The 16,485-nt window shown below is 36.7% G+C and overlaps 1 protein-coding gene across 1 annotated transcript in view; it reads right to left on the reverse strand.

The window, feature by feature from the left end:
- Positions 1–1,182: 1,182 nt before the first annotated feature.
- The window catches only part of LOC104158289 (coiled-coil and C2 domain-containing protein 2A-like), a 22,590-nt gene continuing 7,287 nt past the window's right edge, over positions 1,183–16,485 (reverse strand). The window contains exons 7-15 of the mRNA XM_009695894.1: positions 16,356–16,480; positions 13,949–14,158; positions 11,177–11,283; positions 8,172–8,312; positions 7,585–7,741; positions 4,923–5,158; positions 3,828–4,005; positions 2,467–2,623; positions 1,183–1,334 (exon numbers count right to left, since the gene is read on the reverse strand). Of these exons, the coding sequence (XP_009694196.1) occupies positions 1,183–1,334; positions 2,467–2,623; positions 3,828–4,005; positions 4,923–5,158; positions 7,585–7,741; positions 8,172–8,312; positions 11,177–11,283; positions 13,949–14,158; positions 16,356–16,480 (1,463 nt within the window). The remainder of the gene's footprint in view (positions 1,335–2,466; positions 2,624–3,827; positions 4,006–4,922; positions 5,159–7,584; positions 7,742–8,171; positions 8,313–11,176; positions 11,284–13,948; positions 14,159–16,355; positions 16,481–16,485) is intronic.

A 16,485-nucleotide genomic window follows, 5' to 3' on the forward strand; every position in this document is an offset into this window, starting at 1 on the left:
TGTCCAGAGTGTGGAGTCTCCTTCTCTGGAGATACTCAAAACCTGCCTGGACGAGATCCTGTGCAACCTGCTGTAGGTGAACCTGCTTTGGCAGGGGGCTTGGACTAGATGATGTCCAGAGGTCCCTTCCAACCCTGACCATTCTGCGATTCTGTGATTCAAAGAAGAGTGTTTTACAGCTAACTCTCTTCTGAAATCCCCCATTTACTACAGTGATTAGTCTCCCAAGTTTAAAGTTAGCCTTTGGGAATGCATCCTTATGTTTTAATCTCATGCTATTCTAGTCTCATGGAAGTCCGCAGGTTACTCCTATGCTGATCAGCAAATTACTCTAAAGGATGCAGCTGGAGTCAAAAATAGTAACAGAATAATTTGGATGCCAATGTCTAGCCCCTAAATAAGTAAAAATCTGACAGAATCTAATCAGCTAGAAGAGTTACTTTCTCAGCGTAAGTATGGTAAAACTCTTCAGGCTTTACAGTGAAGTTACCTGAGGACATTACAAAAGCAGACTTTATGTATCATTTCCTTGACTTTATTGGAATTATATAAAAGCAAGAAAATGGACAAATAGTCTACAATATTCAACTTGCAGCCACAGGGCAAATTAGATAGTTTTGAATGGAATAATATACTCATTTCTGCAGGTCAACGGGCTTCTGATGGAGAAAAATAATGAAAGAGTACGACCTTGGAAAGATCTGACAGATCAGAATTTTTCACTGATTAATTCACTGTGTCAATCCACCATACTAACTTCTACTGCCTTCATGGTGTAAATTTTATCATTAATTACAGAAAAAGTATTTAAAGCATGTGTCCCAGTAGCTCCCCAAATGCACTTCAGATAAGAAATACCTGGAGCTTCTGTTCTTAGCAAAATGACTACAGGAAAGTTCCTTGCCAATATATACATCTTCTATTAGAAAATCACAAAAGTGAATTAATCAGCTTGAGTTTAACTTTAATATTGTCTATAAATAATATACTAAAAGATAAAAATTCTAACTAAAATCTGTTTACCAAAAATGTGTACCCTAATATATCTGCAGAGGGTTACAGGGCAAAGTAAAATATCTAAACTTAAGAAAAAGATTTTGAAAATTCTTGATTATGAAAGTTTATTTTTTTAAAATACTAGTATAATCAGTTTCCCATGAATCACTGAAAATTTGTATCATATTACCTTGGAATGCCTGTGTTTTGCTGAGATATTGGAGGAATTAAGGGGATTCCTTTTTCTCCAACTGCCCAAGAGACACTATTGGATACTTTCCCAGAAGTCATTAAAGTCATTTTGTTGCTACCATCAGCTTCAAATGAAAAGGACACGTCTATAAGGGGGAAAAACCTGATGTAGTATTATTTATGCATTCAAACACAATGTCTAACCATTTTAAAAAATACTTCCTGGAAAAAAGTAGTCAAATAACTTGTGCCTTTATATACATGTTGTAATGTGAAACAACTTGATTCTGCTGCATGCTGTGGGAAAGGACTCCATAAATGGAGTGAAAGATTCCATTCCACCTACAGAAAGGCTTTCCATTTGGGTTGGAAGGAAAGGCTATGCCTTGAAATCTATGTCAAAGGGTTTTTTCTTCCTTCACAGATGCACACTATTTAATATTTCTGGTAGTTTTCAGATTCATCATACTGTTATTAATGAAGTAGAAATTCAGAGTCAAAAGAATTACGCACAACTGAAAAGTCAGTCCTAAAGTTTTGTGATACACAACCGTATACACAGTCATCATGGTCAATGACAATTACACACACATTTGTTGTAATGATTTTTTACATTTCTTTCCTGCACAGCTTTTTATCTATTTTTTTTTGCTCTAGCTTGATCTCTATTTCATATGTGGCAACTTTATACAAGTCAGTCATCTCATAATGCTGTTCCAACTTATTACATAAACTTGAAAGTTCCATATGCTACTATGTATCATTCTTGTTTTCCGTTTTCATATCTCTCCCTTGCTTTACCTTTCTCAAGTCCCAGGGATGAAATGTGTTGCAGGATGTCAAGTAAGCAAACAGGAAGACAAAAAAAATTAATCTGCATATACACTTACACAGGTAGTTCAGTGGTTGAAAACATTAAAATCAGTGGAGCTATACCAATTAATACCATCTGCTTGCTCTGCAGTGTCAGAAGTCTGATTACTTAAATACTAAAAAAAAAAAACCCAAACACCTTCTATAACTAGTAGAGCTCCACTAACACTACAAGCCAAATAATAAACACATACATTTTTATTATATATGGCTTAAAATTAGTAAAAGACAAAAATTCCACAGCAAACTTTAGTAATAAGAATCATGACTATTTTATAAGATTCAGTTACAGATGCTGTAAATGCTCTTAACTGAATTTACTCTGAAACTTACAGCAGCCTGTTACTGCTACATGGTTTCAGCAAAATGAGAAACACTGAACTGAGAAAGACCAAGAGTTCCTACCGCTCCCTACGCCTTCATGGTCCAACATCACACGCTGATTGCTGCTGAACTCTATTTCTTCCATAGGAGCACTGCCTGTCAGAATTGTAGTCTCAGGAACAGGCACAAATACTTCAGCCAACAAGGTGGTACTGCTCACACCCATTGTTTCATATATCTAGAGAAAAACAGTGACAGACATAGTAAAAAATTTACACGTGTTAATGAGAAGTTGAAAATGTATTGTAGGGTATTTGGACAAAAGGTTTTACTATGACTTAAGCATGAAATGATACATTTAAGGCAATTGTATTAATTTACTCTCTAAAACACCCAATTAGCAGACATTCCAGCTACCAGCAGCTAACTTGGTCTGAATTCTTCTTCAAAGTAAATACTCTTCACCTTTCTAATGCACCTGAGAATAGCAGAACAAACTCTAGGCTTTAAAGAGCCCTACTGTACCATATGCAACTGCTTGTGACAGGCATCTGTCATCAGGTGAAGGTGCCAGAGGGATTCTGCCTCACTAATTCTTCCTTATCACGAAAGGCAGGGTGAGGCACGCAGGTCCTGTTCTAGCAGTACTGCAGGCTGCTTTCCTCTTTCCTGGCCAGTTGCAGACTCAAGAGCAATGCGAGTGATTTCTCCATTCAGATGTTTTTAATCCAAGAGGATGGTATGCCTTTTCCCTTTCCATTTGTGCATTACACAAATGGAGCAGGCAAGGGGTATACACCCTCCCCTGACCTACCAGTGACAAGTTACCTAACAGGAAATGTCATCTCACAGGAGAAGTAGGATCCTGACCATGTTCCTCCTAAAAATATATTGTATTGGCTCTGAAAATTATTCATGTGACTCATTCACTAATTGATACTTGGAATGGGGGTGGTTGTGGTTTGACTTGACTGCGCTGTTGATCAAGTCAAGTGCAGTTACAGACACGACTAGCAATGAATTATTTTCTTACCCCCTGTCAGCAAACATTATGATGATTGTACTGTGTGGACAATAATGTTTTAAGATGATCATTTGGGCAAGTTTATCTGCAACACAAATCAGGTTTTCTAAAATCAAGAGGCTGCTCCACTAACATATTTAATCACATGTCCCATTTACTTAATTCTCCCCATGCAACCCATAGAATGTTATATATAACACATCTAAGCACGTAGCACATGCATCAAAAATATAGCACCAAATAAAAAAGTTTCTGACTGGACAAGCAAGGAAGGGGTATAAGACTGATGATTTACAAAGGGTCTTTTACAGGTTTCTCAGTCTTTACAACACTACCATAGAGCAAAATACACACATTACAGGAGTAATTACATTTCATATTATCTTTTAAGAAGTTACTATGATAAATCATTCTCTACCTGTAGTTTCAAACTCTCTGGCCAATTGAATATTTGTAAATTGAAAATCTGTCCAAAGTGAACTCTGAAATCTGAACTTATTGGTCGGGTAACAGTCCTTGATACTTCTTTGGAGTTGAAAAGTACTTTTATAAATGCTGAGCGTTTCTTCACATCTTCTCGTCGCAAAACTTCTGCTCTGTAAATATGTCAAACAAGTTGTCATCATTTTTATTAACATTTTTATTCTTTGGTTATTTTTAATGAGAATCTGATTCTTCAAGGGGAAACAGAAGCCACCTAAATAGAAATGGCATTCTTCTGAGATTGTCACTACACAGGAATAACTTTAAAACTATTATTTAACAGTTGTTTTATCTTCTCATGAATAGAAAATTATTTACAGGTGAATAAGTCAAATTTTAGATCCACTAAAGCTACCTCCATATAAAAGGAGTTGTTCAGGGAAACAAAATTCCTTTCTACTCCCTTCCTCCAAAGCACAACAAATGACATCAAATTGAGTTAAGATGTTGAAGTTTTCAGTCACTGGGAGTAGAAGAGCCAAGCAATATTCCTTGATGAGGCTATTTGCTGAATAAGTATGAAACAAAGCAGTTCTTAAATTAATAAAATCTGCTAGATGTATGTTAAATTGCATGTGTAAATCTGGAAAGTAACACAAACAAGTACATTTATTTATTTTATCCACAGTGAAATCTCTGGTTTACTACACGATTCCTTTATTTCCCCTTTGTTGACTATAGCACAGACGTGATGTAAAGGACTAGTCAGGGAGCGTGGTACTGCCAGAAGTGACCTAGACCCTACCTTGAAAACAACGTCTTTATATATACACAACTGTTCTATGCAGGTGCTCAAGGAACACCAGAAGGTTCAAAGGGAATGACTAGACATGCATTCTCCAAGCCCCCTATGTACAAGGTTACATGTGACTTGAAAACGAACTAAGTTCTATCAGCTTCAGAAGCAGAAGTTTTATCATCAGGCTAAACAGTGATGAGCACATGCTTCTGAAGTTGTACAAACAAACAATTAATAAATAACAGCAGAAAGTCATGAACAGAGTAATTTGCAAGCCAGCATTTATCTCACCGAGGACACAGCTCAGTTGGAGTTATGCCTCCTGACAGGACCAGTTCAGGAATTAGAGCAGGCTCTCCAGGTTTCCTTCTGCAGTTGTCAGCTTTTTCTCTAACCTGCTGCTCTATTTCCAGGCTATTGGGCATTTTAGGTGGGATGGGTTTTACACGTTCCTCACCAAGATCACAATCTTCTACTAATTCTTCTTCTTCATTAATGTCTTTTTTCTTCTTCTTCTTCTTGGACTTCTGTGTATAAAAATAATAATGTTCTTCCTGAACTTGTTTCAATCAGTAGAGTTTTTTTTCCCTTGTTCTCTTGATTCACAAGTGATAAACATGTATGAGAAATGACTGTGTAATTTTCAAATCACCACACAGAAAAATAAGATTTCTATCATTCTATGGTACTACTTCAGATTCAGAATTCAATAATGCATTCCATTCATACACTTCAAAAACATAACGTGCTTCAAACAAAACATTTATTTAACCTTCCCAACCAACTTACAAAATAAACGTGTTTCTTGAACATTCTGGCTAGAAGCTGACTTCTCATTGAGCCTGAGTTACCATGTGCATTCTGTTAGGATTGAAGGAAGGTTACTCAACCAGTAGACACAGTTCTTTGAGATGTATTGTCTGCATACACATTGACAAAATGAATGCACATGTGCCACAAACTTCGGAGCACAAGCTTTTTAGCTTAGCAGTATCTTCAGCATGTGCAGAACGATCCCCTCCCTTCCTCTATGCTAAACAGAAGAATAAACAAACAGAACACCACATGCCTTTCAGCATCTCCTGAACTGCAGAACTCCAGTGTTCATGTGCATGTTCAGCCTGCAACAACTGCAAGGAAGTTCCTCCTTCCACAGGCTTACAGATTACTTGGAAGTACAGCTTGTTTGGAAGCACCAGCCACTTTATGATTTAAGACACCATAAGCAAAAGGAAGAGGAAGTGAGGACAGCAAACAGTTTCTCCTCACTAACTGAAGTATTCAGCCAAACAACTTCTTCACATATTTTAATTAATAAATATTCTTTCTTTCTTGGCCTGATTTTATGCTACCCTTTTTGTTCTTGTATTTCCTTTTAAATTTATCTAGTCTCTTCTACCTCTAGTGTCTTCCTTATATTCATGTGATCTGTGCTAGTAAGATACCAACAGCTGTGATTAACAAAAAAAAAATAAAAATAATTTGAGTAAAATAAAATAAGGCACTTCTGGGCATGAAAGGAAGGTCTGTGTACTACATTTCACTCTAAAAGGAGAGAACCACAATCATCTCAATCTCAAGACAGTTTGTGACTAAGACATGAAAAAGATGCTGAGAGTAGGTTTGGGTGGAACCACCCACTGTGGTATTTGTGAAGGCCTAACAGGCTAGAGGTAGATGAGCGCTTCCCATTAGGATCAATGCTCAGGACTATCTGCCTTAAAGTGAAGGTTTACATTTATTCATCTTATCCTATAAGTGAATTGACATGACACTAATGAGTCATGTGCCCACTTGTGTTCTGATAACAGGAATTTCCAATACCTGTAGGTCAGCTTCCCCTCAAATAGAATCATAGAATCATTACGGTTGGAAGAGACCTCAAAGATCATCAAGTCCAACCGTATACCTGATGCCACTATGTCCGCTAAACCCACTAAACCATGTCTCGAAGCGCCACATCTAAACGTTTTTTGAACACTTCCAGGGATGGTGACTCCACCAACCTCCCTGGGGAGCCCATTCCAATGCCTAATGACTCTAATAGTGAAGAAGTTCTTTCTAATGTCCAGCCTGAACCTCCCCTGGTGAAACTTGAGATCGTTTCCTCTTGTCCTAGATATTTTAAGTGCCTTCCATAGATGCTACAGGTACATGAAATAACTTCCCATAGAAGTATCAGCAGATGCACTAGGTTCTTGAAAACTGTATTTGAAGCATTTCCTTAAACTTTATTTTGTTCTGGTATCCAAAAACCCACAGTGTTCAAACTGGGCAGTAATTATATTCATGTATAATCACCATTACCCTGAGGCATCCAGTACATTGCCACATAACTATAAAAGCAAGTCTGATTTTGCCGGCACTGCCACAGGTTATTTCAAAGATCATCCTGTTGCAGTGTATTGTTCTACCTCCTGTATTTGTCAATATCCCCTTGAAGCACAATTGAGACCTTAACTACAGTACAGATTATTAGCAATAAAGCTTTTCGGAGGTAGAAGGCTAGAATATTAATTAAATTTTTCAGTTTCGGGAGATTCCTGAACATAAATTTACATGAGATGACATCAAATGATTGTTCATTAGAAACATCCCATAATTATTTTGCTTCACCACTCACACACACAAAATTCATCCATGTTTTTTCTTTGCAAGAAGGACATGAATTTAATCGGAATGCTGCAAAACTATTAAACTTAAAGAAAGAACTGCTGAAGTGTTGAAAATCAACAGCAGGAAGACAGTGTTCCACAAAAACCTAGCATATTTTAATTTTTAATTAACAATTAATTTACTAACAAATTCTAAGTAGACAGCATATATCCAAATACATTACAAAATGTATGGAAAAGTATCCTGAAATTGATTTTTTTTCTGTATTAAAAGCACAAATTTTCAACACATTTAGTAATAATTTCATTTTTTGTGAAACTGAATGATTTAAACAAACCTGTGTCTTCTTCCAAGATTTCCACTCTTGTAGCTCAGTTTTATACTCCTCCATTTGCTTTTCATATTCTTCCATACATTCTTCTAGTAATTCATTTATCTCAGCCTGAATTTCTCCTTCATATGCTTTTTCATCTAATCTCTGATCAACCTCTTCCCTTCAAAACAAGTTATCAACATGTTGCATAAATTAACATACAGGTCACAATTAAGTCTGTTTTATATAAAATAAGTCTGCTTCTCCATGAATTAATTTCATTATATCAAAACAGTGTTCTATTTAAAAATACTAGCATAAACAGTCTAAAAGTTGATAGCAGATAGTTGCTATCCAGAATGAATATAATTACTTTTTCTTCACTCATTAGCCTGTAGAAATTCCTTTCTGTTATAGTAATTACTTGCTATTTTAACATTCCTTCCTCCCCAAACTCAAAAAGAATAGTGGCAGGCTCAACCAGTGCCAGAAACTACTCAAATTCTTACTTTTGCATCCTTCATATCAGAACTGTAAGTTCCCATATTGACTAATCTTACTAAAACTCCACTGCTGGCAAATGAAGTACAGAAAGTGTTATCAAAACATACTTCCTCAAATAAAGTTTCATGGGTGTGTTAGTAAACTTCTGAAAGTCACGAAGGGATTTAATTTGTTTCCAAACTTTTATAATGGTCTTAAGCAACATTCTGTCTTTTTCTTGTTCAGCATCACGAAGTCTTCTGGTTTGCCTAGAAATATACATACATATGCACAAAATCAATCAGAATTGTATAATCCAGTTGAACAACAGAGTAAAAACTTGCGATACCAAAAGCCAAGTGATATGGATTTCAATTTGATTGATGGCTGCAGTGGTTTAAATCCAAGGAGCATAAAACCCAGACTTGAAGATGGCAGGATTTGATTTCCTTCTGTACTCTAGTCTCTTGCACTTTGGGCAATCTGACTTCAATTACAGTTAATTCTCTAGAGATCATAAAGTATTCTGAAATGCTTATTACAGCTGTATATCATTAAAACATTTTAAAGTCAATTCATGTAAACAACAGCCCATGAAACCTACACTGCTGCTATGAAGTAATGCTTATTACAATTGTACACTATAAAGTATGTTTTAAACTTAACATGCTTCTAGCTCCAGTAAAAAGGACTTGCAGAGATGAAGTAATGTAGTAATGTATGAAGTAATATAAGTCCTTTGACAGTCCTACAAGATTCTTAACACAAACAAAATGAACAGGGCTTTTTCTTGCCTCAGAATTGGTTTTTCACATTTCCACCCTCTAATCTGTTTGTAAAAGAGCTATTCATTAGAACTTTTAATGACCAACACACACTTCTGATGTAAATGTCTATGCAGCACAAGCACAAACTGTTTCCAGTACTATCTTGGTAGCTAAACATGTCTAGTAAAAATAATGTAATTTTTAAAAAAAAGTAAAAACCAGAAGATGTAAACTAACACATTACTACTTGTAATATTCAGAGAATGGGGAAGACAGGGAGGCTGAGGTAGAGCTGAGAGAAGAAATACATCATACATTATTTAAAAGCATAAGCAAATTTAGTAAAAGCAATAAACAAAGAAATACAGAATTTCCACAAAACAATGTAACTTCTCCACTTCATTAGCTAGCAGTTTAAATATTACTTGTCTATGCAGCTTAACCACCTTTTCTTCTTTGTCTATCAGATGAAGCTAGAAGATGAAGCTTAAAGACATGAAAAACATACAGGTCAGTAATATCTAATGTATTTGATTTGGAAGTAGGACCTTTCAGTAGAGAATCACCTCTGCTAAAATACATCAGCCAGAAGAGCCTGAAACCCACAGCATACATTGGCTTTCTCCTCAGGAAACGAGGACAGAAGGGCTGAAATTGCTGATTTGCAGAAGTTTTCTGTATTCAGACAACATTTCTTCCTCAAACTGATGGAAAACTACAGCTCTGATCTGATCTTCAGACAGCAAAGAGTACACATCAGTTATGTTATTGGAGGGTGGAGGAAACAGATTATTTGCCATGCTACACTCTCTTCACATCTGCAATTTCTCACAAGTGTACTACATTGACCATCAGGGAAATGCAATGTTAAAAGAGAGACAAGGCAGGTCAGATGTTTTTACCAACACATGTGGTCCAAGCTAGTATTAAACACCGTGACAGTAAAAATTCCTGAGCCCATCTGAGCCTCATATGTCTAACAGCTTCCAACAACAGAGCTGTAGCCAGAAAGAATTACAGATACGAAAAGCCCTAGAATAATCTCAGCGAAGCTCATCTCACATCACTTATGCAACACTGATCTCACTGATTTCAGCTGAGTTTCTCCTGATTCATAAGAGTGACACTAAACTAAAGCACTCAAGACCTAGAAAAACACTTAAGATACCCAGAAGGAATATTCCATCTAATTAGAATTAACATTAAGCAAGCCTCAGGGTTAGTGCCAAAATCCAAGAACCTTGTTCCCACAGTGAACCTTCTCAGTACTATTCTCATGCTTTCCGTGGTGAGAGCTTACATCTCCAAGGTACTCTATAGTAACTACACATCTCTTGCTCCTAGTCCCCTAGCAGATGTGTTAAGAAAATATTAATAAAAGCTACTTCTTTTTCAATGGAAGGAAGACTTTGTCCTTCAGTATAAAATAATATATTCTTCTCTATGTCCTGCACAGATACCAATGTATTACAAGACAGCGTACTTGAATGACGAAAATCTGAAGAAGCAATTCCCCAAATAAGAGTAGTGAGTGGATGTGTAAGTGTAAGCAGATGTAGATTTCAAGGCTGAAAGTAGAATTGTTATTTAAAAAACTTGATTTTTTAATATTGTATTATCATGTGACCCATTACATCAATCTAAACTTCTGTTTATTTAAATTAATACATTATTACTTACTTTCAGATTACAAAAAACTTTCAGAGTTTTATGAAGTATCTACTAGTTCAAGGGCTGTTCAGCATGGATCTCAAAAATAACTTGATTTTTATCATACTGCTTACACTTACAGCTCACCACCACTCATTGCCAAAAATAATACTAACTTTCACTACCAAGCCAAAAAAGTGTAATATATTTTTACTACCCAGTTACTCTCCAAGAACAATAACTAATCTTGTAAAACAAAATTCTACCATGTTATGTATATTAACCCATTGGCAAAAACATAGCCAAAATACCTAAGAATGGGAAGTGAATCAAGAACACTTGTGTAATGAGGAAGAAGATGGAAAAAACTAGGGGTTTTATCTGTTCAAAAAAAATGTCACTTGCATTGCTGAGAGCTTCATGCATCCGGCTGATGTCTACCAAAACTTTAATTAAATTTTAATTGTGCAAAACACACCGGTAAATAGTTACTAAGAAATTAATAAAAGGTAATCAAATTAGAACACTTCTGAAATAAGATTTCAGCCTAAGCTGTATTTTCTTCATCTCTTTTACTCAACTTACCAGTAAGAACACTTAAGCCCTCAAAATTCTTCTAGAGCTATTTACAGTAGAATTTAAAAGTCTGACATTAATCATATTGTGTATCAGCATGGAAAGGAAAAAAGGAGTACACTTTAGGAATCCGTACTTACCGGATCTCAATTTTGTATTCAGGCATGCTCTGTTGTGCCACAGGTCTAGGAAAACCAGCACCACCACCATCTATACTACATTGCACAGCATTCCTCAAAGCATGCAGCTTAAACAAACAAACAAACAATTAACAGATGGTTTGACATTTATGAGGCACACAGTGTAATGCACCTTGACATGAAAGAGTTAGTTAGTAAATAACAGAAAACTTTGAGTTGTCTTGATTCTGTATCTACAGGGTTTTGCCAGGTCTGTGAGGTGCTGATTCCTCAAGATGAAATTCTAATTAGGATTCCTGGACACATGAGGGAGATTTACTAAGATTGATCACTGTGACAGATCTAAACAAACAGGAAAAGACTGATCTAGGGATTATTCTGAAAGTTCAGGAATCAAAAGGGTAGGGGGAAGGTGAGTCTGCCAAGAAACCCCTTCTATAAAAGGTTTTTCTGGGACTAGGAAGAGCCACTAAAAGTAACCCTAGAAAAATCAATAAACAGTAAAAATGAGTGGATTGTGGATTTGATGAGAGCCTTACAGAAGCTGGGCACCTTGCAACGAAGCATTTAACCATAACACATTGCATGTAACAACTAGAAGAAGAGAAGGTCTAAGAAGAGACAGAATTGGGAACAATGGTACAGTTCAAATGTACTTTTGAAGACATATTGTCAAGACATGAGGCCATCCCTTCAACTAAGATTTGAAGATAGGTATCAAATGATTACATGGAAGATGGACACCTAGTTTAGAAGAATGCAAAAATATACATGGCTGTGAACTCAAGTGAATGTAAAGGACTGGTTAGGAGAAGAGAGAAAAGTAAGGAACAGTAGTAGAATAGGAACTAAAATTTTAGTTATTATGCTGCTGTAGATCTCCAGAGGTCCCTTCCAAACCAAATCATTCTGTTATTCTGTGATTCCTTAAGGATAATACTGAATGTGAAACCAGAATGGCTAATGGCACTGCAGGAGACAAAAGCAACTACATCCAAAGTAGAAGCAATCAAATTACAAATCAAGCAGCAAAGACTCTTTGTATCTAGCAAAACAGAGAGACAATATTAACTGGAGAGCAAAAAGCACACAGCTGAAAACATACATCGGCAACCACAAAATGAAGCTCACTTGTAGAAAAAAAAGACGCTGAAAGAAATTTTGAAAGAAAGAATAATTGAGCACATGGAAAGTTGCTAGTACCATCTGGGGCACAGAGAGCATGTTTTATAAAAAAGAGACAGAATGTGCAGTTTCTTTAGCCTGTCAAAATGAGGACTGAAAGGTGATATATGTTAATACACAAGGAGCAAGCATCGAGTTGTTTAGGCATAAGTACAATTTGGCTGCAACAATCTGGCCATTAAGTAATGACTGTTAGAGAAGACAAGTTTTAAAACTGCCTGTCAGTAGCAGAATGGTGGCTAAAATACCTAATTGTTAAAATCCATTTATCAAAAATGTATTATGTAGTTGCCTACAATACTAGCACAGTATTGTGGAAACACTAAGGAAATCCCTTGCACACATAGGTCCCTGTAATGCAGGCAGGGAGAATCCAAATGTCCTATTTCACTGTTTCATGGAAAACTGAAGCCAATCCTTCAAAAGTAATGACAGACCAAAGTATACCAAATAATTGTTTTGAGACACTGTATGAAATGTTTGTCCAGCATTAGAACTATAATCTAATGCTTTACAGCAAAATTCAGAAGCATCTGTACAGTACCTACTGACCCTCATTACACCAATATAAAAATGACCTTGCATACAATGATTATTTTTCCCTTATAATAGCCTTTTAAGGTAGAAAATCATAATCACCTTTAATTTATGGAAATCTGAACTTTTATGTACTTAATAATCAAATAAATTTTTAACAGACCAGCCCTACTACATAGAGCTATGTCATATCACAATACTTACCTGACATTTCTCAAGAATTGTTATCGTTTCAGATTTCAAAAGCATTTTAAAATGCTTTAAAAATATTCCTGTGCGCCCTGATGATACTAGAATTGTACTAACAATGCCTAATCTTCCTGTACAAATTTACACCAGAGAAAACCACTACCATTACTTCCAGTGTACAGATGGAGGAAGAGTGATGGTACGCAGACGGTAAGCAGCCCAGCCAAGGTCATCCAGCAAGTCAGTAACGGAGCAAGGAACAGAAGAGTCTACCTTCAGCCTAGGGTTTTGCCATGTCACAAGAGTGACACAGTAAATGTGACAACAGTATGCATTTAAAACACAGCATCTGTCACAGATATATACCTGGAAATCGATCATCAACTTTTGTATATTATGGTGAAATTAAACTGCTTCCTTTTACTTTTAATCAATGACTGAAACTAAACTTCCCTAACTTCCCTCTATCCTTGAATACTGTCTTTTGGTGTCTACCTGTCAGAGCTGCTGTACACAGTCATGTAAAGTGTTATCTGTCATTCACTCGAAAACATTTTGGATACTCTAAGGAATACTATGTAAATGTTACTGTATTCTAACAATTATTTCCCTTTACCTCAGAAACTGCATAAAGTTCATTTTAAACAGAAGATCAGAGAAATTCATAATCTTAAAAATGCACTTCTGCACTGAACACGCAGCAACCTAGGCGGAATATTTCGGTTTTTTACCTTCCGAAAAAACACCATTCATTACATACAATTAGAATTTCATCACTCTACTCTGAAGAAACAAATACAGCTGTTACCTTAAACTGTCACATCATTATCTCAATAAGCTATGACGACGGAACAGAAATACCTTGTCTGTGAGAAGTTTGGTAAGATTCTTCTGTTTTCTTGCTAAATACTGATCATATAACTGAGCCAATTTAGCTGCCAACACATGCTCACGGCTAAAACAGGGATGATGGGTGAATATCAGTCCAGAAATATCAATATCCAATTGAAATGGCCCCTGAAAATCTCCAGGTCCAACAAGATACTGATTGGCAGCTGTCATTTTTATTGCCTGAAAGCAAAAAAGAAAAAAATGAATTGACAAGTCCTGACAAAACTATCTTGCAAAGAGATTCTGTGACAGAAAATGACCCATTTAGCACTGCCTACATCTAACTACAGAGTCTTAAACTGTAAAGGCTTCTGTGGTAACCTCTTTGCTTTCTTGCCAAGTGGGTGGCATAAAACCACCATGGGTATTCTACACAACAGAATTTTGACAGCCCACGTGAGGCTGAAATAAGAAGTCATCTGCCTGTACTCATGTAGTGATAGGACCAGGGGCAATGGCTTTAAACTGGAAGAGGGAAGATTTAAATTAGAAATTAGGAAGAAATTCTTCATGGTGACAGTGGTGAGGCACTGGAACAGGCTGCTCACAGAAGTTGTGGATGCCGCATCCGTGGCAGTGTTCAAGGCCAGGTTGGATGGGGCTTTGAGCAACCCGGTCTAGTGGAAGGTGTCCCTGCCCATGGCAAGGGGGTTGGAACATGATCATCTTTAAGGTCCTTTCCAACCAAACCATTCTATGATTCTATGATACTGCAGGTTTTGCTGAGCAATGAAGACAATGACACTGAATTGGAAAATGAAAAGCCTGCTAGTTTCTCTTTTTACCTGTTTGTTTAGTATTGCTTTTTTTCCTCCTAGAACTGAACTCTAAGATAAACAGTCCACCTCTCAGAGAGCAGCTTTCCTTGTAGACCATTTGGATTGTGGAGAAGAAGAAATATGTTATTTGCTTCCCCCTTCTAACGCCAGGGAAATTCACACCAACAAAGTCCAATGAAAGCTTTCAGCAACAAAGCTTAAAGACTCTGCTTCAACTCACTGCAACTGAAAGGCAATCATGGCTTATATCCTCAGGCCACTGAAATCAGAAGAGAATGAGCAGTGCTTCCTGCCTGACTACTGCTGCTCCCCTCTTAGAATTCCTCAGTAGAGATTCAACAGAGACATTCTGGTACCATAAAAGATGAAGTTGTTAGTTATGCAGAGTTCATTGCAGTCCCTTCGTAGGAACTTGAAAAAGGGGGATTGAAAGGAGAATTCATTCTTTTTCAAGGCTGGTATAAATGGCCATAAAACACACTTAAGTCCACCTGATCCTTCCAAATTTGGTTTCTCAAAGTGTTTAATATGACTTAATCTGTCATAAAAATGACAGCTTTGAATTCCTTATGCTTTAACTATTTTTCTGCCCATAAAGGACCCCTAAGCTTAATGTCTTACTTTCAACAGTGATTTGTGTATTTATATGTCACTATTCACATAAACATGGTGTTCTTAAATAGAAGTTCTCTTGGTCTCTTTTTATTAAGATCCAAACAGAAACTTCTTTTCCTTCACGCAGAAACACCCTGCATAGATCCGTGGTACTGGATGCATCCTGAGAATTGCGTATTTGTAACCAGCATCAATTAAGGAGTAACATTCAAATCTGTATCAGCAGCAAACAGAAAAGAGCAATCTACTTTAAAGTCTAAAAAGTCACAGTTTTTCCAAGGGGGTAATAGGGTGCTAACAAGCAGAACAATTAAAGCTTGCTGAATGGTTTTAATTGAAACTTATTTTGATTTGCACTGACTGCACACTGCAACTGCTCTTTGCCAGGGTAGGTATGTTGTAGTTGAGGGAAAAACAGAAGTCCAAAAAAAGATCTGAACTGATGCAATAAAACTCAAAATTATTTGCTTTCTACATGAGCGAACTGCACCTAAAGATTTTTTTGGAGGATACTGTACAATAACCATCATGCACATGCTCTTCAATTATTTCTCTCTTAAGCTGCAGGCAGAGACCACCTCTGTCCTGATCACCAAGTCTGTCTACCAGCTCCTACCACAAGAAGCTTTACAGAGACACTAACACAGGAACTACTCTACTTTGGCATGAGAATACCCAAGGGTGCCTCAGAGAGACCTGAGCGACTCACAGACTTGAAGGAGTTTGTCGTGGACCGACACTTTACTATTTTAACCAGTACTGCTGGCTAAACTCTTTATCCTTTTGTATGCATTATTTTTACAGAAAAATACAGGTGGAATATACTTGAAAAAGTAAAGCACATTTAAAGATCAGTTGTGGAACCCTAAACAGCAGTCAGTACTCATGGTTCTTAGCACAAAACCCTTCAGCTCACCAAGGTTTCTGGTGCAGAAGAACTGGGATATTGGGTCTCAGGAACCACGTACACAAAATATCCCTACCTTTCTGTACACTGTCTCAAGTTCTGGTGCAATGCCTTCTTCCAATGAGAATATTGGAGGCCTAGTAGAAGACTGTTTAATTGGATTAGGCAATGCTAAGATTTTGCCATCATCACCAAACCACTCTTTC

Source organism: Cariama cristata, unplaced genomic scaffold (assembly GCF_000690535.1).
Source record: "Cariama cristata isolate BGI_N322 unplaced genomic scaffold, ASM69053v1 scaffold3712, whole genome shotgun sequence".
Classification (NCBI taxonomy): Eukaryota; Metazoa; Chordata; class Aves; order Cariamiformes; family Cariamidae; genus Cariama; species Cariama cristata.